The 23,105-nt window shown below is 48.2% G+C and overlaps 3 protein-coding genes across 4 annotated transcripts in view; 2 read left to right on the top strand and 1 right to left on the bottom strand.

Moving 5' to 3' along the window:
- Positions 1–2,217: 2,217 nt before the first annotated feature.
- Positions 2,218–9,492, top strand: PROK2 (prokineticin 2). Its single transcript, XM_027894571.1, has 3 exons — positions 2,218–2,304; positions 5,982–6,107; positions 8,680–9,492. The coding sequence occupies exons 1-3, from the start codon at positions 2,218–2,220 to the stop codon at positions 8,803–8,805; spliced, it is 339 nt and encodes a 112-aa protein (XP_027750372.1). The 3' UTR covers positions 8,806–9,492.
- A 10,793-nt stretch (positions 9,493–20,285) lies between these two features.
- On the bottom strand, positions 20,286–22,505 carry GPR27 (G protein-coupled receptor 27). Its single transcript, XM_027894573.1, has one exon. It carries the CDS (start codon positions 22,469–22,471, stop codon positions 21,329–21,331), a length of 1,143 nt encoding a protein of 380 aa, XP_027750374.1. The 5' UTR covers positions 22,472–22,505; the 3' UTR covers positions 20,286–21,328.
- The window catches only part of EIF4E3 (eukaryotic translation initiation factor 4E family member 3), a 32,119-nt gene continuing 31,241 nt past the window's right edge, over positions 22,228–23,105 (top strand). Inside the window, exon 1 of one of the 2 annotated variants that reach the window (XM_027894575.1) lies at positions 22,228–22,285. The gene's annotated coding sequence lies outside the window, so the exon portion shown is untranslated. Of the gene's footprint in view, positions 22,286–22,404; positions 22,430–23,105 lie in introns of those variants that run through there. The other variant, XM_027894579.1, reaches the window with a different exon arrangement.

Raw genomic sequence — 23,105 nt, 5'->3', positions numbered from 1 at the left:
GAACTGAAAGTGATAATTTGTTTTTGAAAGTTCTGGGCACCTGGGGATTGTGAAAATAATCGTCCTGGTTTACATTAATTTTTAGTTTCTGGGACACAAATAAAATTTAAAAGAAGCTGATCCCTTCACCTGGTTTAAACTGCTGATGCTTCAGGCAGCAACACAGGTTTACAACAGCAAAGGATCCATCCCAGTTATTTTTAATACTTTCACGTCAAAGTTGGCTTATCCCAATTTGCTTTTAAAGGATCCTTGGAGTAAGGCTTTTATTTACTCAGCCCATGTTTGTCTTGAGTGCACTTTATGAAATAACCGTAAGCACCCAAAAAAAGGTCACGTTTGTAATGAAAACACCTCCAGACAGACCGACCCCCCCCAGGGGATGCCACAAAGGAATCGATTCGACAGCTCCTGACCGGGACTGAACCGAGTGGGAGCGCGCCCAGACGCTTGGTGTGTTCTGTGTCCCCTTCAGCTGCGCTTAGACTCGCCTCAGCCAAGGAACGAGGCTGTTTGAGGGCTCAGGGAAATGTGGGCTCTGCAGAGGTTTGGCCTTCCTGTTTGGAAAAAAAAACCCACATAAATTGAAAAATCTGAGAAAACAGGGACCTATGTGTGAGAGCGGGATGCACTGGAGGAGGGGAACAGCAGAGAGGGCACAGAGACATGGAAGTGGGAACAGGGAGGCAGGAACAGGGACAAAAAGGGAGTTAGGAGGGAGAAGAAAGGTTAGAAGAAATATAAAGACTTGGAAAAGTAAAGAAAATAGAGAAGGAAAACAGTGAGAGAAGCGGGGAAGGAAACTGTGTGTTTTACTTATTGCACTGAGCTCTGGTGTCCTCCCTCCTCAGGCGCCCAAAGGTACCAACATTAGTGGTTAATCTTGGCTTATGCTGAATTTAAGCAGTGTACATCGAGAATGAGGAGCTCACCAAGACAGTCAGACCACGGCCTGGCATTACTGCTGGAAGGAGCTAGTGGTGCACTGCTCTGAAATGGGGGTCCTTGCTTTCCCTGCCCATCATCTTCCCCCTGGATCTCTGGGAGGAGCAGCCCTGCTGAAGCAGAGAGCTGTTTTTCTCCTATGTTCTTGAGTGTTTAGGGAGCCAAGATCACACCGTGCTCAGGCACAGGTAGGAGCTGCCTTTGGCATGAGAGGGAGAAGCACAGGATAACAGGAGCTCAGAGGGGCTCTGGGCTTCCAGCAGGAACTGGGATTGATCCAATTCTTACTGGGACTGTGGGGTACATTTGTTTTGTTGAAGCTCTGCCCCAGGCAAAGTAAGGTGCAGCCTGCATGTCCCCCTATAGCCATGCCCTCAGCTCTGGCAGGGCTCAGTAGGGATCATTTTGGGGCTGCAGGTGGTTTCTGTTCACAGAGAGGAGCAGGGGTGACATCAGGGCTAGGGTTGCTGCAGGCTGGGGAGCCTGAGACTCACAAGCAGAGGGGATGTGAGGACCAGTCCAGGCTGGCTCCAGTGGCTGTGGGCTGCCACTGCCCCACTGCAGGTTGTGCTCAGATCTCCTGTGGGATCCCTCATCCTGCTGTAGGATCCCTCTGGACTTGCTGTGTGCAGCACACAACCTGCTGTGGGATGTGTCCAGCAAGCCCTGGGATGTCCCCAAAATGCTGTGGGATGTTCCCCTGCAGCCCTGGAATGTTCCCCCAGACCTGCTACGGGATGTCTCCCAGCCAGCCTTGGGTTGTCCCCCGACACTTGCTGTGGAATGCCCCCCAGAACACATCCCCAAAATGCTGTGGGATGTTCCCCTCCAACCGTGGAATATTCCCCCAGACCCTCTTTGGGACGTCTGCAACGCGCTGTGGGATGTCCCGCAGCCAGCCCTGGGATGTTCCCTCAGCCTCGCTGTGGGATGTCCCGCAGCCAGCCCTGGGATGTTCCCTCAGACTCACTGTGGGATGTCCCCCCGGCCAGCCCTGGGACGTCCCCAGGAGGCTGTGGGATGTCCTCCAGACGTACTGTGGGATGTGTCCCCCCCCCCCCCCGCCGCGGGCTGCCCTCCGCCGGTGCCCCCCCTCTCCCCTCTCCCCTCTCCCCGCACCTGGGCGCGGTGTGTGCGCTGGCGCCCCGCGGCCGCGGCGCTGCCGGGCGGGGGTGACTCACGGCCGGGCTTTATAACGCCGGGGCGGCCGCCGCGCCCGGCTCCGCTGCGCCGCACCGCGCCCGCGGGGAGCTCCGGGGCCGCCACCGCACCATGCGGAGCCTCCCGCCGCTGCCGCTGCCGCTGCTGCTGCTGCTGGTGCTGCTCGTGGCCGCGGGGCACGGCGCCGTCATCACCGGGGTGAGCGCCGCCGCTCGGCACCGACGGCACCGACGGGACCGGCACCGGCACCGGGAGGGCTGGGGCGGGCCGGGGCTGCGGGGGAGGGAGGGCTCCGCCACGGCGGCGGGGACGGGATTCGGGGTCTGTTTGACAGATAGCGGGACTGCAGGGGATTTCCCGGGATGAGGGATGCCGGCAGAGAGGGGGGACGCTCTGCCGGTGAGGATGCCCGGAGATGGTCTTTCTGGGTGAGCGCTGCCGGCACGCGGGGGTCTGTCCGGCATCAGGGATGTCAGGACGGAGGGGTCTCGCGAAGGGTGAGGGATGCCAGCATCACTTATCCCAGGGTCTCTCTGGGATAAGTGATAAGCAGGACGTGGGAGGGAGAGCTGTGCCGGGCGATGAGAGATGCCAGGGCTTGGGGGTCCGTCTGGGATAAGTGACACCGGGACGTGGTGTCCCTCTGGGATGAGGGATGCCTGGAGCTGCGGGGCTCTCTGGACTAAGTGTCGTCAAAGCTTGGGGGTCTCTCTGGAGCGAGGGATGCCAGGATATGCCAGTCTCTCTGCGGTGGGTGATATCAGGACTTGTGGGTCTCTGGGATGAGAGATGACACAGTGTGAGGTCTGTCCCTTTGGGGTAAGGGATGTCTGGACTCAGTGAGGGGTTGTCTCTAGGCTGGTCCGGGAGCATGCAAAGATTCCAGCTGCTTTTCCAGGGCTGGAGCTGTCTCTTGTCACCCTCCATTCAGCCCCAAACCTCTCCTGGGAGGCTCTGGATGGGGGCATTGCACTGCTCACTGTGCACCTCGAGTTCCTGCAGCTCCTCCAGTCCCTCCACGTACAGGGCAGGATTGCAATCATTGCAAAATGTTGCTTTTTTGCTTTCATTTCTTTGAGTATGACTATGCTGCTTTTTCCCCTCGATAGCCACCCCTTGCAAACGAATTTCTGTTTTTGTTGTTGTTGATTTTGGGCTTGAGATTTACTTTGGTTGTGGAAATATTTCTTTTCCCAAAGACGTTATTTAACCCAAAGCATTGCATCACTCTTAAGTAAAATGATTTTTTTTTTTTTAAGTGTTTGCTTTGGATTAATAACCGAGTAGTTGCATTCCTTCGAGAGTTTACATGTCTTTTGTAACCATCAGAAGTTGTACTCGCGGCAGCTGATTTCTCCGTGGCTGTCCAGACTCCCTGTCTGGTCCACTAAAGTCCCTGAAACAGCTTGTGGGCATTTCTCTAGAAGTCAGATCAGTTACCAGGACTGAGTATCTTTTAGAGCAGACAATGCAACGTAATTTTTTAATATTTGATAATTTCCAGTTCCTTTTAAGTAGAAATATTCCCAGTAATGAAGGAGTAGTTGATCTGTTGTGAGAGTTGTGGCTACACCTTTAAAGATAATTGATCATCCAATAAAGTAATTGTAAGGCACTGAATAATAGACCGAGGAAGAAGCAGATTCAAAAAGTAAAAAGAGAGCAGAACTAGAAAATGCTACTTTTATTAACTATTGCAGAGCATTTCTGCTTAAATCACTTCGATGCATTTTTGGCTTCTGATGAACGGGCAAATCTCAGATGAAAACTGGCATAGGTGTTTGTGTCCCCATCCTCTGATCCTGAAAGTTGCTTTTCCTTTGCAATTAAAGGACTTGACTCAAACTTTCCTCACTTCAGTGGTGGTTCACGTGCTGACTCTGGTCGCCTTTGCAGCTGGCATTTCACCTGGGAAATATTCTTGAGCTGATTTTCCGCAAAACTCTGTTTAAATGGGGTGTTGGTGTGGTGTCCTGGGAAGATTAGGAGCAAGCAGTATGAATTACACATTGCAGATAAGGTGTGGGCAGGAGTGTTTGGGTTGAATATTTTCAAAACTTGTCATACATTTTTGGAAAGGGAGCCTGGAAAGCTCTGCCAGATGTAAATATATGTGTGTGAGTTTTAGGAGGAAATTGTTCAGCGAGGACATTGAGACCCTTGCTTGCTAGGACATAGCCAGGTGTGTTTTTCAACTGAGTGGTGCTTCACTCCAGGACTGGTCCCATGGAGATGGATGGGGTTTGAGATACACAACTGAGAGAAAAAGAGAGTCAGGAGCTGACTAGTGAGAAACAGCAAAGCCTGTGACTCCAGCTGAGCAGTGGACACCAGTGTGCCAGGGACAGCCAAAATCACTGGACTTGTATTTTCTTTTTTTTTTTTTCACTAGGGCATAATTAGATCATTAGAGTGCTTATTTATTTATTTATTTATTTATTTTGTAAGAGAGAGGTCAGAAAGTGAACATTATCTATCTGGCAGGCTCTAGTGGTAGTTTTATGGCCTTATTAGTCTTGCAAGTAAATATTTTTGTGTTCGGGCTCACCTGTAGCACAGAGCTGTGTGTTTAGGAGCTGTTTAGATCACACACACTATTTAATAACTTTATCCTCAGGCAACAGCTTCTTCCTAAGCTTCTGGCTGATCTTTACATATGTATTTTGATCTGGCTTCTGCTGGTCAAACCAGTGTGATATCTATCCAGTAGAGTACAGTTTAAAGGCATTCATCACGTAAATCCCAAGGTCAGATCTGTAAGCTTGTCCCTCAAGAGAATGTTTATTCTGATATGTGTCTTCCTCAGAGCTGTTATCATCTTTTACGTACGTTTTTATGAGCTGCCTCTTTACGTAGTGCTGGCCAGTGCCTTTGGTCATTCGCTGCTGGTGTCAGACACCAAGAGCAGTGAGCTAATTAAGCTTTCATTTGCGGTGTAATCAGAACCTTCAACTAAGAGCATTTCCCATCAGAGAAAGGAGACTGGTTTTTGCATTAAATTCATATAATAAAAAGTCTGATAAGCTTTTGATTGAAAAGTAGTTGAAAGATGTGCAGTAACTTGTTTTCAAAGCCTACCGTGTCAATTGCTCTTCATGGTTTGTGGTTTTTGAAACATACCCACTAGTTTGAATTTTGGTTTGTGCTTATCTAAGCTGTATTGGGTAAGTGGCTAAAATATGTTTTCCCTCCCCTGGAGGGGAATGCAACCACAGCAGCATTTTTTGGATGTGGATGCTTAGGCAAACCTTTTCTTAAGACTTCTTTTAGTTACATGTAATTCTAGATAACAACCACAGAACCCATATTTAAACTTCTATTTTAGCTACTTCCACTTGGACTTCTCTTACAAAACTATCATGCAGCTCTTGCAAAGGCACTCAACCCTATGATATTATCATAAGAAACTAGAAGGAGTAGTTACTTAAAAGTCATTAAATTAATGGTTGATTTCCCATCTTAGCCTCTGCATAGACTGTTTTGGTGACTGTTTTGGTGACAGGTTTAGCATGGTTGGTCCTTGGTCCTGCCTGAGCTCACTCAGGTGCTGATCTGGGAAAGCAAGCAGCACATGCCATGGTCCATCAGTGCTCAGAATTTGGGACTACAAATCACTGACAACCCTGGATTTGGCCCCGAGCAGCTCCATGTGTGGTCCTGGCTTTAAACGACCTGGGCTCAACTCCAGGAGCCTGTACATTCAGATCTGTAGGAGACACAAGTACTGCAAATCAGCCTTAGATCCCATTATTCATCCTTAATGAGCCATGGTAACTTGTGGGGTGTCAGAGGCAGCTCTCGAGCACCTGATCTGTCCTATTTCTGGAATATATTAATTATTCGCCTAATTTGCCTGACGCTGTGTTGAACTGCAGGCCTGCGACCGAGACCAGCAGTGCGGCGGCGGGATGTGCTGCGCGGTCAGCCTGTGGATCCGCAGCCTGCGGATGTGCACGCCCATGGGAAACCTGGGAGAGGAGTGCCATCCCTTGAGTCACCGCGTAAGTACCTCATGGGGGATGGGGGGGGTTGCTGTAGGGCCAGAGCTGGCGGGGCAGAAAGGAGCAGGAATATCCTGGGCTGCACGTCACGTTGCATAAAAACCGCGCGCGGTGAACGGGCAGGGAGACGTCCCATCCCTTACCATTCCCAGCCATCTGCATCTGTGTGGAAACAGTGCTGAAGGTACCTACGTAAGGAAATACATTACTGTCAGAATTATGCAGGAGAGAATCAGAGGATGAAAGCACTACATGCTTTCCAGATTGTTTCCTTATTAGTTTGTTGTTGCTGTTTTGTTCCGTTACGTGATCTGAGACAGCGTTAGCGGCTCCCAAGCCCAACCCTGCCAATTCCTTACTCGTGGGAGCAGGAATGTAGCAGATGTCACTGCCCCCAGTGGAAGTGGACTAGATCCTATCACAAGCATAAAAATGTCACCAGCCGGTGTTGGGGCATCTGGTGCATTGAGAAGCCATGGAGAAGGTGTTCACACATACTTGGACTTGAGAAAACTCACTACAGACTCCCCTTTCTTCTGTTCTACCCATTAATTTCAAATATATATGTATGTATACATATACACACACATATAAATAATATTAGTTACATATGAGTGCATTATTAGATGATACACTGAATTATTAATGTAATGACTTTAACAAGTAGGTTTATTTAAGGCTGTGTGATGATGTATATTATATGCAGTATGAAAAAAAGCTGTTTATTTAGAAGTAATACGAAAGACTGAATGGGATATTACCAGGGAGGTTGAAAACCTGGTGTTCTGCAGAGCCATCCTCAGGGAAGAGCTTGGCCCAACAGTTGTCACAACAGGAAGATATCAAGGCAATAAATTCAGATTATAAATGTGCAGCTAGTTAGCTGCCTTTCTCACTGTTTCATCCAATGCCTGACAGCTCAGTATCTACGGTTTATTTTCTCAGTTTTAAGAAGTTCAAGGCTATATTCTGTTACAGTTAAATTTTTAAATTTTCTGCTGTGATATGTTCATTTTTACCAGGTAATGTAGCAGGTTTTTCTTGTAAGGGGTCTTTACACTACCAAGAGTCAGGATAAGAGAAATTGTCTTCTAGGGTTTTTTAGGAGTTTATTGCTATTGGGCAATAACTTAAACTGTGTGATATATTTTAAGCTGATTGCCTGCATAATTACAATCAGAGAAGATGCCTGTCCACCCCAGACTTAGTCGGGCACTGATGTTTATAAGCTTTATGAGGTTAATTTTAGATTTAGATTCCTCACCCCACTGTTCTTCCTGACAAACACAAAGCAAATTGATTTACCATAGTATGCAAAATGAGGTATTTTTAAGGATAGAGTGTTTGTTCAATGGTTCCTTCCCCCTAAATATTTGGACAAGGAGCAGCTGGGTGCCCTGATCACCAAAACCTTTCATTTGGCTGCAGGACAGGTCAAAAGCAGGCACCAGCATGGCCATGGCACCTCAGGGACCTCCAGAGGAGCCTGGAGATGCCCTGGAGGAGATGGCTGGCAGTTGGGGTTCCACCTTCTAGTTTCCTTCTCAGCAACTAGATGGCGATGGATTTATGCCATTAGCAGTCCCAGCTGGCATTTTGAGGCAGGACCAGGCAGGGTTTGAGGCAGGACTAGGCAGGTGAGGTTGTGCAGCGTGGGAGTCCCGCTGAAAGTAACGTTTCCTTGCAGCAACTGTAAAGTTCTGAATAAATCACCTGAGCTGTTGGAAGGCTGAGAGCTCAGGGTGTGGGTTTTGCTGCAGTGCTGTGCATGGGCACCTGATAGGTTTGATTGCCATGGGGAGTTCTCAGCACCATGCTGTGGCTGGTGGGCTCTCTGCTCACGCTGAAGCAGAGGGTGGCTTTGGGATGCTCAGTGCGTGTTGCCAGCTGGCAGCACTGCAGTTCCCAGCCACGTCCCACTGCACTGCCCTCCTCGGCCTCTGTAAAAAACAGAGCTTGTGATCAAGTTGTTGGAGAGTGTCAGTGCGTGTGCATGTCATGGCACAGTTAAATTTGTCTAATGCAGTCCATATGTGCTCCCTGCAGCACAGCATGGCTGGAGGAGGGTGGGATGAAATGAGAAACCTCTGCCCTGTGGTGAAAAGGATCCTGCTCCAAGAAAGGTCAGACGAGGTGACCTCCAGAGGTCCCTTCCAGCCTGACTACCACGGGATCCCAAGGTTCCTGGGTCCTGCTCTGTGCCATGTGACAAGGCAGGAATTGGAACAAACAGAAACCCCTGCACAGTGACACCACAAAATGCGATGCTGAAGGCCACTGTCATTTCACAACAGACTCCTTTATGAAACGGGAGTAAATGGAGAACATGTGTCACAGATGTAGACTCACACAGCACCATGGCTGTTAACATTCTGCCCTTAGCTGTGGCTTGACCAGGGTGTACAATGGGGTTGGCTTTGCCATCTGCTCCCCACCCCTGTGCCGCAGCTCGTGGGGACCTCCAGCTGTGGAGGGAGGGAGGGAGGGGGACAGCACTCCCTGTATTCCCACTTTTCCTCCAAATCCATCCACAGCGCTCCCTGTCCCTGATGTCTGTGCTCTTTGTGCCCAGGTTCCCTTCTCCGGACGGCGGATGCACCACACCTGCCCGTGCCTGCCGGGCCTCGCCTGCCTACGGACTTCCCCTGGCAAATTCAAGTGTGTGCTGGACTTCAGGAAAGAGGATGTCTTCTTTTAGCAGGAGCTGGAACGAGCCACTTGCTATTCTCATTTTCTCATTGTTGTGATGAATAAGGTACTTGCCATGGGGAAACCCTTCACCACACTTTCCTGCCTCACCGACACCAACAGGAGATGGGATGCTGTGCTGTCGTGGCCAAGGTTTTCAGGAGGGACTCGCAGTGGCAGGTGCTTTTATTTTGGGGTAGCAAAATGACATCTGCTAAAGGAAAACTTCTTTGTGAGAGCAGGGGCTTAACCATTTCTCAACCATTTCATGGTCTTCATGGTTCCAGCTTAAACCCAGAATGAAAACATCCAAGTTTATTGTCAGTTTTGGAAAATTTTGGCCACATTTTTACACTCTGGAATACCTGAATTGAACTGAGAGTCGAGTAAGTGCATAGTGTGAAGCATATGATGATTGCCAAAAAAACTGTATTTACATTGCATTTCGTATCTTTATTAATATAACTGTATTTGTAAGTTAGGCGCACCTCTAGGAAAAAAGGTTTAACCCATAGATGTAGTTTTTACACTTTTTAAAAGTGGCAGGTGGAACCAAAGCATTTCAATATTCAAAGCATTAAAAGATTTTGTTATTTTAAGGTGAGAAGTTGTTGTTTACTTGAATTGGTGTAAGACTTCCTGATCATCTCAAACTATGTATTAAGATGTAGTTTATATTAAAAGAAAAGGAACCCTGGAGTTTATTGTAATGGGCTGCCTGACTTCTTGTATATGTATCAAATTTGCTGTGTAAAAATTCTGTATCAGAATAATGGCAGTATATGATTTGATTTATTTTAATATTATAACATTATTTTGTCATTGTGGTTTTTCATTTTTATTCAGTGTAATCTGTTATCCCACACTCGATTCACCAAGCTAGCAGAGCTCCTTACGGATAGCTTAGCAAAAGATTATGTGCCTCTGGCTGCTTTTAGGGAAACTTGGATTTTACAAGGCATGAACTCCTCAATCAAGCTGCAGCCTTAGACGATGGAGGAATCTTGGTGTAACTAATATGAGAGGTTTTTCTTGGCACATGCCTCAAAGGAGCAACTTTAGCTCAGCAAACATAAGATTTGTGGGTTTTCTATGAAACACTGTGTGACTTCATATTTACTTGTCAGTCCCCAGAGCTGGAATTCCAATAGTTTGTGTGAGATTCACACGTTTCTTGCTCTCAGACATGCAAACATATGCTGGAACTGGAAAAGTGAAGTCATTCATCTTTCAACAATCAGTGCTTTGCTGATGGTGGTGGTGGGGGGATTGGAGAAGTTGGCACACTTGTATCAAGGCAAAGACCTGTATTACTTAGAGAGGAGGCCCCACAGCCTCCCTGAGGAGACAGAAAGGAACAACTGGACTAGTTGTTTTGCCACATCCTCGTGGATCCTGCACATGTTTGAAAAATAAACATTTTGAGGGACAGGATTGCTCAAGAGAGCCCAACCCCAGGGCACCCACTCCAATGCCTCTGTACTGGACTGTGCTGGGGAAAGACCAGCTCATTCCCACGCCAATGCAGCCACATGTGAGCCCTGCAGAAATTTCCATAACCTGGGTTTAAGAACAACCCCCCAAACCTGATCCTACCACTGCCACTCCCCAGACACCCTGTGCACCCACACAGTCTCGGCCTGCAGAGCCAGGACACCCTGGGAGTCTGAGGGTTGCTTTTCTGTCCACATCTATCACTATAGAATAACCTTAATACCATGGACTTCCATTTACACTCAAGGGAAAATCAAGAAGGAAAATAGATGTGCCCCACCTCTTGCTCCATTTTTCTTTTTTATCCAAAGCACAAAAGATGAACCATAGTAGGAAACACCAGCCCTGCTCCTCATGTGCCACAGGCATAAACCACCAGTGACTCCTCTGAAGGCAGTAACCCTGGTTTGTATCATCGTAAATGAGTGGACAGTTATATCTGAGGACTATCTCAGACCTGCCAAACTGAACTCCTAGGAGAGTTCATCAGACCAGAGCAGAGAAACTTTGTAGTTGTAATTTGTGCCAATTGACTTGTGGGATTAAGCATTTATCTGGGTAATGAGAACAGCCCCAATTACATGAGTTCAAAGTTCACACCATCTAGAGCAGGTGGAAGTTCTCATGTCCTGCAGATGCTCCTGGACAGGGCATTTGAAAGGTGCAGCTTTGAGAGAGACCTTATTCCCTACTTTTATTCGAGGGGCTTCTCTACACATTCCCTGCTGACGTAGGAGAGCCAAAGGCAAAACCTCACTGTCCTACATCCCCACTGTATCCACTTGGCAATAATTATTACGATTCCCCTTTTAGTAATTTAATTTTCATTAATTGACACTCACAATGAAGGTTAGTTGATTTGAGAGATCATTTTGGAAGGAAGATTAAGCTTTTGCATCCCAATTATTTCCTGAAGTCTGTCCTAATCAATTATGTTTTCTCCCATCCTAGGGGAGATTTCCTCACCCAAGCACAGGCAAAGTCCCTTGAATTTCTTTCTGCAGTGGAAGGGGCTGAGAGGGAACATTTTGCCTTTGCTTTACAGTGACCATAGGCAAACCAGTGGCCACAAGAAGCGTTTCAAAATGTAAATGGCCCTTCTGCTTTTCCCTGGACCCAGCTTTTGACTTAAGGAGGACAGCAAATGACTCAAGATGACCGATGGAAAAGCTGGCCAGCCTCAAGCCAACCCTGCCATGAAAACTTTTCTGCAGTCCCCTGTGCTGCTCGGTTTGCTCCAGAACAACCTTGGCAATAATCCCAGGCCAGGAATAACTTTCTCACCTGCCTAGGAAGAAGGGAAGGGGATTTCTCTTGGCGGGAGAAATCAGATGAGGAAAGAGGACAGAACTTGTGCAGTCCTGGAACCACCTCGGTGGGGGGGAAAAAGCCTCCTTTCCCAGTACACATAGTTTGTGAAGAGAAGGTCTGGTTTAAACACTTTCCTTTATTCACTCTACTTAGGAGATCTGTGCCAACGTTTGGTTTAATTTTATTAATATTGCAGTATTATTAATTATTAATAGAAACATGTGCATCAATTTTTAATATTATATGAATATTGATATTACAGATATGCTATAGAATAATGCTGATATCCCACCACACTGGAGGAGTTTCCATGTTTATAACCAGATTTTGGGTTAGCAGAGGGTCACTGCAGGAAAACACACAGCCACATATAATGAGCTGCTGCCTTAATTTGATTACAGGCTTATTAGGGAAGGTTAAGCAAGGTGTTTGGGGTTTGCGGGTGCACAGCTGGCTGAGCCAGCACACACCTGTGAGCCTGGGGGGCTGCAGGGAAGGCTCTGCTGCTGAGCAGGAGAAAGCCCAGCTGAAGCTCAGCTTCATCTGCATTCTACTGCCCACAATTGCCCCCTGGGAAATTTTGTCACTTAGGAAAAAAAAAAAAAAAAAAGTTACAAAGTCTTTGAGTGAGGAGGTCACACAAAATAAATTCTTCTGGCTGTGTGGCAAGGGGGACCCAGATGTGAATGGGTCCTTACTGAGGAGACAGGTCACCTTAACTATACCCCTGGTTTTACAGGACCAGTAAGTGAAAGGAGATTAGCTGAAGCAAGGCTGAAGGTTGTACTGCTGGTTGAGAGGAGAGAATGGAAGAACATGTACCTGCTTAGAGGTAAGTAAATGGGATTATGCTTGACTTCATCTCTTTGTAGATAGGTTGGAAACACTAATATTGTTACCCCAAAACTCTAGTGTGTTAGGAGACCCTAAAACATGTTTTGTCAAGAGGTATTTTGCTACTTCTTTAAGCAACTCATTCACAGCACCTCATCACAATACACCAAAAAAAGGTATGATAGCAGCAAGTCTGACCATAGACTGAGGTCCTTTTTAGTGCCTCCCTCTGCCCCAACAGCTCTCTGGTTTGTTATTTCTGCACAGATGGATATTCAAAAGAAACAGAAGGTGCTAAGAATCCCTTGATTTAAACAAGATGTCTCAGGAATTTGATCTTGACAATGTGTAGCGTGTTTTCCAGAAGGAATTAGAAAATTGCAGGAAGAGAAAAGACTGTGCAAATACAAGAGGATTTTGATAATAGCAAAATCAATGTGCCTTTCTCTGTTACACAGATATGAAATGGCAAACCAGCAGGGGTACAGCTGTCAGACTAATCAATAATTCTGAGCACAGGAATGGAGATGAGTTTGATGCACATAAAGCGAATCACCTCTTGTTTCTCAAGGAGAGTCCTGAGTGTGGGCAGACCCAGCCCAATGCAGTAGGACACATCTCGATGATTTGGCAGGGCAGGTTGCCTTAGACATGTCTGCCCTAGGGGATGATGGCAGCTTTTGGGCCACTCTGACTGGTCATCAGGGCTGGGAAAGGCTGAATGTGAAGTGCTAAAGCCAAGGAAGTCTGGTGCACTGAAGGGAGGATGGATGGCAGCTTGTTTCACGGCAAGGAGTTCAGTGCAGGGTGACAGCAAAGTGTGCAGGAGAGGAGGAATGAGCAGTATGACCACGTAGCACACCTGCAAACACCCCCATGGTAGAGGTTTCCCAAAGGTCTGAGTGTGATGTACCTTAGTGTGGGGGGGAAATGAAGGCACACACAGTGTCAAAATGACAGAAAGTCTCCTCTGCAACCCCCAGTTTAGCTGGGAAACTGGGTGTGTGAGAACTGCATGCCAGGAGTGCCCACAGCATCCCAGGCTGATGCTCCTTCGCACCATGGCACCAGGTATCAGCATGTTACAGGCATGTCCCTGGAAGGTTACAAATCTCACAGATCACACAAAGCAAGTTCTCTGAGCTTTAGGCAGCGTGTACTCATATCCCTGCAGCTTGAGCTGTCCTGGGATGTGCTGCTGTCCTTGCATTGCATCCCAGCTGATGGTACAGAAAGGATGGTGCATGGACTCCTGTGGAGCTCTGCATTGCACTGCTTGGGCAGCCTATTCCTTCCTGGGCTGGGAGTCCCACCAGGTCTCCCAAACCCCCACACGGCATCGCAACACATGGAAGGGATTAAATCTGGTTTTAAATGTAATGTGGTTTTGTAAATCCCAGGGCTGGAACACGCTGCAGAAGCAGACTGAAAAATATGGCCTGGTTCCAGCCCAGCAAGCAGAGATGGGTCTGCTTTGTTTACTTTTTCTCTTGCACGTGAGTGCACTCGTGTCACTTCATGCAGAGATTTGTGGGCTCTTCTCGACACAAACGGGCAGCTGCGGCTCTTGCTGCAAAGAGTTCACAAACCAGCAAAGCAGACATTAATTCTAGGGGGTGCAAAATTGGGATCACCCTTTATTTACTGCTCCAGGCTACAGGAGAGCCCAGGCAGCAGAGCACACCTCTAATCTCTTCCATGGAACCAGCCAGAAGGGCCAGCTGAGGGAAAGGCACAGGAGAGGCAGCTGCAAGCATTCTCACTCTTTCCAAAAATGTCACCACATCCTGTCAAATTAGTAGGGTTTTAATTTTTTTCCTCCCCAGTTTCTTCTCTCATGGGTGAAACCTTGACAGGAACGTCCACCACCCCTTCAGATCCAACAGCAAAACTTCCTGACTGTGGTGGTGTCATAATTTCAGCTCCCTCCCTGTCCCGCTTTCATTAGACTTCCCAAAGTCACTAACAAACCTTTCAGCGTTGCAACAGAGCCTTCTACTATTTGGATTTGGTTTACATCAGCACTTAGGCTCAGACAGCTATTGCACAAACACAGAGTAAGAAAAAGTCTGGCTGCAAGTTCAGGATCTACTGGTGAGGAAAATCATCACCAACACCTCTGTCCCCACCAGCAGCCCTGTGGCAGGTCCTGCACAGCCCAGCTTCTGCAGCATCCCTCATTATTGTGCTGGGAAGCACTCTGGGGATGCTCAGCTCAAACATGTCCCTCCTTCCTTTCACACCATGGCTCCAGCTTTACCTCTGCCTGTGATGCTGCTGGTTCCTTGGCTCGGGTGCCCATGTTCTCCCCCTTTAGTCACACTGCAGCTTGGCTGAACGCATTGCCTGTTCATCTGCCTTCCTCCACACCCAGATGTCTCCTGCAGCGCTGCTGGAACTGGTTCCTGAGGGCATTTTGACCCTGGGGGCACCCAGAGCTGGTCTGTCTGCCCCAGAGCCACTGCAGTCCCATGGTGCCCGGGGGACCGTCCCCTTGCCCTTGGCACAGCACGCTGAGAGACCTGCTGTGTAGTGTGAGTGTGTGAGGCCTAATGAGGGAGGGAAAGGAAAAGGAAAAAGCCCAGTTGATTTACTTGACTATCAAGCTGCTCAACCGTTTCCTTTCCATCACCCTCCTGCAAGCGCGCGGTGACAGATGGGGACAGATTGAGTGGTTCGATGCAGTGAGGTAATATTCCACTAAATCATTCCTCTCTCTCACTGTCAGAAAGCACCCAGACTTCAGCCTCTCCTCTGAATCTTCCTGTGTTTCCCTCTTTAATGACAAAGCCATTTTAGCCCTACCTCTGCTAAAATTTCTGAGACGAGCACTGGTATTTATACGGTATGGTAAAATGGGTGTTTTAAAACAGTTAGTGAAAGGAGTGAATCACCCTGAGACAGGGAGGGTTCTGTTTACTGGTTGTTTACTGCTGTTTACATGGCATTTCTGGGTTTTTTTTAATTCCCTTTGTGCTGGGGCTGAGCCCCAGATCCCGGCACAGGGACCCTGGCTGGGCAGGGAGCAGGCTCCGGGCAGGTGTGCCGTGGGCAGGCGCGCAGGCTCACTCTGCACGTCTCACAGATGGAGGATCGTTTTTTTGGTTTTTTGTTTTTTTTCCTCTGGATGATTTGTTCCAATGGTTAATCATCCTCACACAAACACAGGATTATTTTTTTTAATGACATGCCAGTAAATAACATTCAGAAACTTTGGGATGGGCTTTCTCTTCACCGGGCGATCTCTTGATTTCTGCCTACGCTGTCAGTGCCGTGATGACTGCCTAAAATTAGCTGGGACTTCACAGCTTCCCTGTGCCCTTGCAAGACTAGCTTTGAACTTGAAAGCCTCCTACACAAAGTGCTTTGTGCTATCAACCTGGTCACGGTAGACGTGAAAAATGCAGCACTGAAGACAGTGGCCTTCCAATAAATACATCCACAGTACAACCATGCATGACTCGAGATCAAAGACAGAGTGCAAGTACTGAGGTCATTAAAAATGAATAGAAATACAGAAATGCAACAGCTTGCATGAAAGGCTGAGCTTGACTTTAAAGTTAAGTGATGAAAGCTTGCGTAGTCAGCGATTGTTCACCCGTGATAATGCTCTGCTCTTGCCACCGGTAGTTGTGTGTGGCACAAAGGTGACTAAGAATAATTAATCATTCTTTGGACAAAGTACTGAGGTGTGGGGCAGTTAATGAATTGTACTAAGTGAATATAGGCTGGGAGATGCTCAGCTCAGCAGCTTTAGGGGAAGTCAGAGTGCCACAGAAGTTGGAAAGTCAGCTCCTCATCGCCAGTTCTACAACTGACAGATGAGTAAGGATTTACCCCACACAAGGTCCTTCTTGAATGATGTGGCATCAGAGGTCACCTGCATAAAAGGAGGTTTGGGATAAGATGTCCATTGTAACAGCCCTAGCCCAGCATGGCTCTGCACCAGCTTTTAGCAGACCATCTTCACGGATGGTCTTTCTCTGATGGCTCCATTTCTTCAGCATGTGATATACTTCATAATATTCTGAAGCATAGGAACATGATAGCACGGGAAATGCTTCCTGGTTCCTATCATGATAGAGTTAATTGTAGCCTGTGCAGTGTTTTGAGAAACTACAAAGGAAGCTGTGCTAAAAAATGAGGACTTTAGGGAACCTCTATTAGAAAAGAGCCCCCCTGCCATGTTTCTAATAATTTTTTGATTTGCAGCATAACTATCTAATAAGGTTTCTGGGGTATTCTGATACTGCACAGAATGATCCAATCTGCAGCCTAAGTTAATGAAGTGATACTTAACATCACATTCTGACAATATGTGTCTGTTGTTCTCTCTGGAGCCGCTTCCCTCAGGGTGGTTTCTTGGCAATTCTGAGCAAGTGCAGGTGTCTCCAAGGAGCCAGGTGACTGTGCTTAACCGTGTGGAGTAAGCGGCACAGGTCCAGCCAAACTCCATGCATACTCTTCTGGGAAGAGAGGGAAAATGCCAGCTTTGTTCTCTCCTGAGCTCTACACAGTGTGTCCCAGGGCAGTCCCCCAGCATATGGCAGAGGAGCCTTCCGGAGCTGGAGCTGTATCACATCCAGAGAGAGCCCCAGGAAACAACTGTTGCTGTCAGACTACGCCAAATTCCTGCCCTTTTCCTCAAGGCTACTGGCTCCACACCATTCTGGGAGGCAGCTTTGCCTCCTCTGGTGCAGACCTGGTACTGGAAAAGCAAAGCATGACAGCTTGTGGGCTATGCATCCCCTGCTCATCCTTCATGTCTACCATGACCACTGAATGAGACCTTTACCCGACAAGATAATTTGGCTGATGCCCACATATTTCAGCTCCTTTCCTAGCAAACTCTTTCCAAGTCTAACAGCAGAGCTAGAAGCACCCCAGAGTACTCCAGGCACTGAGTTGTAAATCAGATCATTATAGGCTCTAGTTGGGATTTCAGACCAGTGTCATTTTTCAAGCTGGTCTGATATTAAAGCTTATGCTGAAAACTTCCACTGACTTCAGGATTTTGACTGGCAATGTTTGTAAAGGACGTGTTAAATATCTTGTGAATGAAGATGCCAGCAGCAGTGATGGTTTTTCCAGAACAGCTCTCAGCACAACTGCAATTTCTCACCACAGATATGCAGAAGCAGCATGCTGTGACCTCTGAGCCAGACTGTGAAGAATCTCTGGGGGAGATGGTGTTGGTATTTCCTGTGATACTCAGCACTCGTGGTGCCCAGAATATGGAAAACTATGATGCATCAGCCTCGAGGGGCAGAGAGAAGACTCAATCTACGTTCTGGTCAAGCATAGGTCAATGGAAGAGCTGGGAGAGCCTCACTGCTGTACAGCCCACCAAACCTTCTAAGTACTTTGTGTTTCAGTCAGTGGGGATGGGGACAGGGGTTCAGACCAGCCGAGTTTTTGCAAGTGAGCCCAGAACTTGCACAGGCTGCCAGAGCTTCTCCCATAGCCATGAGAGGTAATTATCAACACGCAACTCTCACTGAGTCTGGGCCACTGCACTTCTGAGTGAGACTAGCTGCGCTCTGGCTTTTGGGATATGGAGTTTTACAGCCACACCTCACAGGTCCCAAGAGCAGCAGCAATGGTTCCCTGTGCTAAGCCCATTGTCCCCAGTGTTATTTCTCTATTTTTTTTTTTTTTTTAAATCCAGAGCAGGTTTTCCTCCTCTCCAACCCCCTTCTCTGATCTTGGTCAAAGCATTTAATCTCTGTGACCCACTTTCCCCATATGCAGGCTAAAGGCTGTTGTGAGGAGTAGTTAGTGCTGGGCTTTGGAAATGCTTTTTTCTTTTTTTTGCAACTTTCTTATATTTTCTCAGATTTCAGAAGGAGTACTTATTCTCTGGTGTCTCTCCAGCCCTTTCTGGTTTTTCCCACTTTCTTGGTGCACTCTCAGCCAGCGAAGGGGAGTTTGTCGGTGTGCTGGCACCCAGTACTGTTTAATTTTCCGCTGTGTGTATGTCTTTGATATTTAGTTTCACATCTTCTGGAATTAAGCCCTATTGTACAACACCCATCTAAACCCTGCATTAAAGCCACTGGAGTTCCTTCCCTTTTGTACTACCATGGCCAGGATCATAATCTGACTGACACTACAAGTACCTAAGGTATAAAATTAACTTCAAACATTAACTTCAAACAGCACTGATTTTGCCCTCAGAGTATATCAGAAGTATTAAGACAGCCCTGGAAGCTGCGTGCAAGCAAAAGGCAGGGTATACAGATATTCTTTTTAACCTTTTTTTGTATTCTTTTGCTGTAGCAAGGCTGGGTCTGGCTGCCACTGATGGGTGATAGCAAAGCATCTATTGTCTTCACCAGGTAAGAACCAGCTCACCCACTGAGTGAGGGCATCACTGAGCTGGGGGATGCCTCTGCACAGAGATTGGCATTCAAGAGAGCAGCAATTGTGTAAGTCAAGCCTAAAAAAAACCATCAGGTCACCCAAAGGTGAGTTTTCATCCCCCACATATATGATTGACTCTACAACTTGTGCCTAATTTTCCTAGAAGTGAAAAATCTGGTCCTTGCAGCTTTTAAGGAGGTTTTAAAATAACTATTTTCCCATCTCTGTGGTTTAAATAGAATCATAACCATACTACTTATAGCCTGGAAGAGAGAGAGGATGCCAAAATATCACACTTTTAATAGAGGAAGAGAAAGAAAATATTGGCTTTGGTAGCAGCATGATAGGGAAAAGATGGCAAGATTTGGGTTAGAGATCACAGTTTTAAGCCCCTACATAGGAAGCTTCTTAAGGAAATATGACTCTGCAAAAGTTGGAACCATGCAGAAAAGACCTAACAGTAAACCAGGCATGTGAAGTATATACTTGGAACACAATTCCCAGCAACAACATCCACGCCTTGCCTCACATTCTTTGTAACACAACTCTACCCCATTACTCTCTGAGATTCACTAAGCTATGAGATGATATTGCAGGTTGAAAATATAATTAGCACTGATAACCAGCTGCTGCTGTGATCTGAAGTACGTGACAGCTTTCCTTCTGTACCCAGGTGCATTTTCAAACAGTTTTGGAAATGATCATTAGGTCTCCCTTTGTTTTCAAGACACCCCATTCACGGATATATTTCTTGGCCCGCTTCTGGCAGCACTGGTGCAGTTCCAGCTTCCACTGCAGCTATACCAAAATCTCAAATTCCAACCTTCTCTTTATGCACTGCAAGAAACACTGCCTCTCTGGTGTTCAAATCTGAGTTGGGGGTAGGAAGCAAGACTTAAAACCAAACTACAAGCCCCACCTCATTTCAGTCCCTGCCCAAATCTGAAGCTGCAACTTTTGCCCTCTTCGTGTCTATTCAGTCAGGACAACTATTTCTCAGCTGATGTCTACCAACTTTGGACCACTCTCTATAGAAATAATCATAGCATATGCAGATTTATTCATGTAAACTGAGGTTGTCCCTGTCATTTTCTGTGTGACTTGTTTCAGCATGTTTTTTAAATGTTACATGGTCCATCAGAAAGGGAAGCAAATCCAGGACAGCTTCCTCTGAGACAGCTAAAAAGTTGTCAGGATCCTGCCATCAGGCTACTGGTTAAAATACTTCCAGAGAAGTTTTTGTAGAACAGTAGTGCAGCTTAAAATGCCATGCCTAATTAACGTAAACTTCCCATTAAGAATAGAGTTTATAAACGAACATGGTATTAACCAAGCCACCATGTTAACAAACTGCTTTGCCAGCTAAAATTAGTGATCCACAATTGCACGGTCTTTCCTGTCATTAACAGAATTTTGGTTTCAGTAGACACAAAGAATTGTGCTATTTAAACCTGTTGCCCATCATGAACTTAAGTCTTCTTAAAAATAGCTTTAGTCACTTTTATTGGTATAAACACCTAAATTGAGATCTAACAGCAAATAAGGATTGTGCTTGTCCATAATAACCTCAGCTGTGAAATCTACTCAGACACAAGACATACAACCTTCCACATACACAAGTTATTTGTCAGCAAAGCAGAATGCTGCCATTCTGAAACAATTACATACAGTAAAGTTTTTCAATATTTTATTAAAGAAAACAGTCAAAATGTACAAGTATTACCCAGGTTTGTAGATAACTTCCTATAAAGGCAGTAAAATATGAATTTCAATCTAGGTTTTAAAAACTGCTATAGTTGATTATTTTTAAAGTTGGTATTTTAAAATCACGTTTCACAAATAGTTCTGAAATATTACCAAATGAATAGTGCAACAAGAAAAATCGAAATTAGTTCTACACTGTTTGCATGTCAAGCAAAAGTTATAACTAACTGCTTCAAATATTCAAACCATTTGAGAATGAATGAACCCAACAGCTCCCACCAAAACTGACTTCTGACCACACAGGAACGTCCTCTTCTTGTTCTTCACTTAAAATCAAATAATAATAAAACAACACCTCTTGAGGTCATCAAAAATAATTTTAGTATAAAATTGTCTTGGCCCTTATCAAATATTACATGAGTAAAATTGTTAAGCCTTTATCAAAACAGACAGGAATAGGGAAACAAAAAAAATGTCATGGCCTTAATCCATATCTGTTGGAATCATGTTGAGAAACATTAGAAGCAAGACCAGAAACTTGGAGCCCTGTTTTGTTTTTAAAAACCACACAATCACAAAGAAAAACAGCTTCTTACTGCCTAAGGTTTGGGGGTGTTCTGCTCAAGTACCTGTTCCCATAGACAGCAACTGGTTATGTTCTGAAGAGAGCATACGCAAAATATAGAAAAATAAATAAAATAGCTTCTTACAGCCTAAGGTTTGGGTGCTGGGTGGTGGTTTAGCATGTCCCCCACACTCTTGAGATCATATGCAGAAACATGGAAAATTAGATCCATCTTTCTTTTTTAGAAAGAGAAAAGCCCCCCTTACATCCCAAAGCTCTTGAGATCGCAAAGGATGGTGCCCTGGGTGCTCTGGATGCTTTGGCAGCACGGGAAGTGGGCTCGGAGACAGACCCTGAGCTCCTTGTTGAAGATGAAGCAGAGGATCGGGTTGACCCCCGCCTGGGCAAACGTCATCCAGACGGAGGTGGTCAGGTAAACCTGGGGGATGGAGCTGGCCTTAATGAAGACCCGCAGGTAGCAGGCCACAATGTAGGGGGACCAGAGCAGCAGAAAGAGCAAGGTGATCATGTAGAACATCTTGCAGAGCCTTTTCTCCATCTTAAACTCCTCCAGCACCAGCAGCCTCTTGATCTGGCTGTGGGTGGCCTGCCTGATGCCCACAAGGGTGGGCGGCGTGGGCCCCCTGCCAAAGCCAGCCGTCCAGTTCGCAGCTGCTTGGCCGGTGGCTCCCGGCCCATGGAAGGTCCAGTTCTGGCTGATGGCCGGGACCAGCTGGGCCGGCTTCATCTTGCGGTGGCCATGGATAAAGAAGAGCAGCTTGATGTAGACCAGGTGGGTGGCGGCGATGACGGCCGCCAGCATGAGCATGAAGCCCAGCGTGTCGTTGGCCTTGACGTAGCGGTGCTCGAAGATGCACTGTTCCTCCTCCCGGATGAACTTGTAGGTGCCCACGTCAAAGACGGGGGGAAAGGCCATGGCCATGGAGAGGGTCCACACCATGCACACCACAGCCAGGCAGGTCCAGCCCGTCATGCGCTTGGCGTAGAAGCGGTGGTGGGCGATGGCCATGTAGCGTGTGACCCCCACGCAGAAGAGCAGGAAGGCGGCGTGGAAGCAGAAGAGCACGGCCAGGAAGGCCAGCACCTTGCAGCTGAGGGGCCCGTGGGGCCAGGCGGCCCCGCTGCGCACCGACAGCATGACGAAGGGGAAGCAGGCGAGCGAGCGGAGCCCGTCGGCCAGGCAGAGGTCCAGCAGCAGGTAGTAGGGCGCGCGGTGCAGGTGCCGGTCCTTGAGGATGAGCCAGGCGAAGAGCACGTTGCCGGCCAGGCTGACGCAGAGGATCAGCCCCAGCGTGGCGAGCTTCAGCCCGGAGGCGCTCAGCAGGCCGCCGGCGCTGGGCAGGTGCGGGCTGCTGCTGCTCCCCAGCTCGCTGCTGTTCGCCATCGGGTCCTCCCTCCTCCTCCTCCTCCTCCTCCTCCTCCTCCTCGTCGTCCTCCTCGGCGCGGGCAGGGCCGGGGGCTCAGCGCCGCGGCAGCGCGCCGGGGCCGAGGGCCGCGCCGCCCGGCGCCCCCCTGCCCGCAGCCGCCGCCGCGCTGCCGCCGCCGCCCCGGCGAGGCGGGGCGCTGCCGCCGCGCTCCCCGCGGGCCATGCGGCTCCCGCACCCGCGCTAGCTCCGCGCCCGCCGCCGCCGCCGCCCCGGGGGCATCGGGGATGCGCCGGGGGAGCCTCCCCTTACCGCCAGCAGCTGCTCCTCCGCGCCGGGAGAGGGGCCGGCCGAGCCTGCGCACAGCGGCGGCGGCTCTGCCCAGCTCCTGCCGAGGACAATGGGGTAAACCCCCCTCCTCCTCTCCCTCCTTCTTCCCTTCCCTCCTCCTGCTGCTGCTGCTGCTGCTGCTGCTGCTCCTCCGTCCCTCCGCCCCCGCGCCCGCCCCCCGCGCAGCCCGGCCCCTGCGGAGCCCGGCGCGCAGCGGCGCGGAGCGGCGCGGAGGTCCCGCTGCCGCAGCGGGGATGGGAGCGGAGCACAGCGGGGCTCGGCTGGGCTGGGCTGGGCTGGGCTGGGCTGGGAGGAGCCGCCCGC

The sequence above is a fragment of the Empidonax traillii genome, unplaced genomic scaffold (genome assembly GCF_003031625.1).
Source record: "Empidonax traillii isolate 1590-97213 ecotype Southwest subspecies unplaced genomic scaffold, ASM303162v1 scaffold433:size1479616, whole genome shotgun sequence".
In the NCBI taxonomy this organism is placed as follows: Eukaryota; Metazoa; Chordata; class Aves; order Passeriformes; family Tyrannidae; genus Empidonax; species Empidonax traillii.
This window is presented reverse-complemented; position numbering and strand designations above follow the sequence as displayed.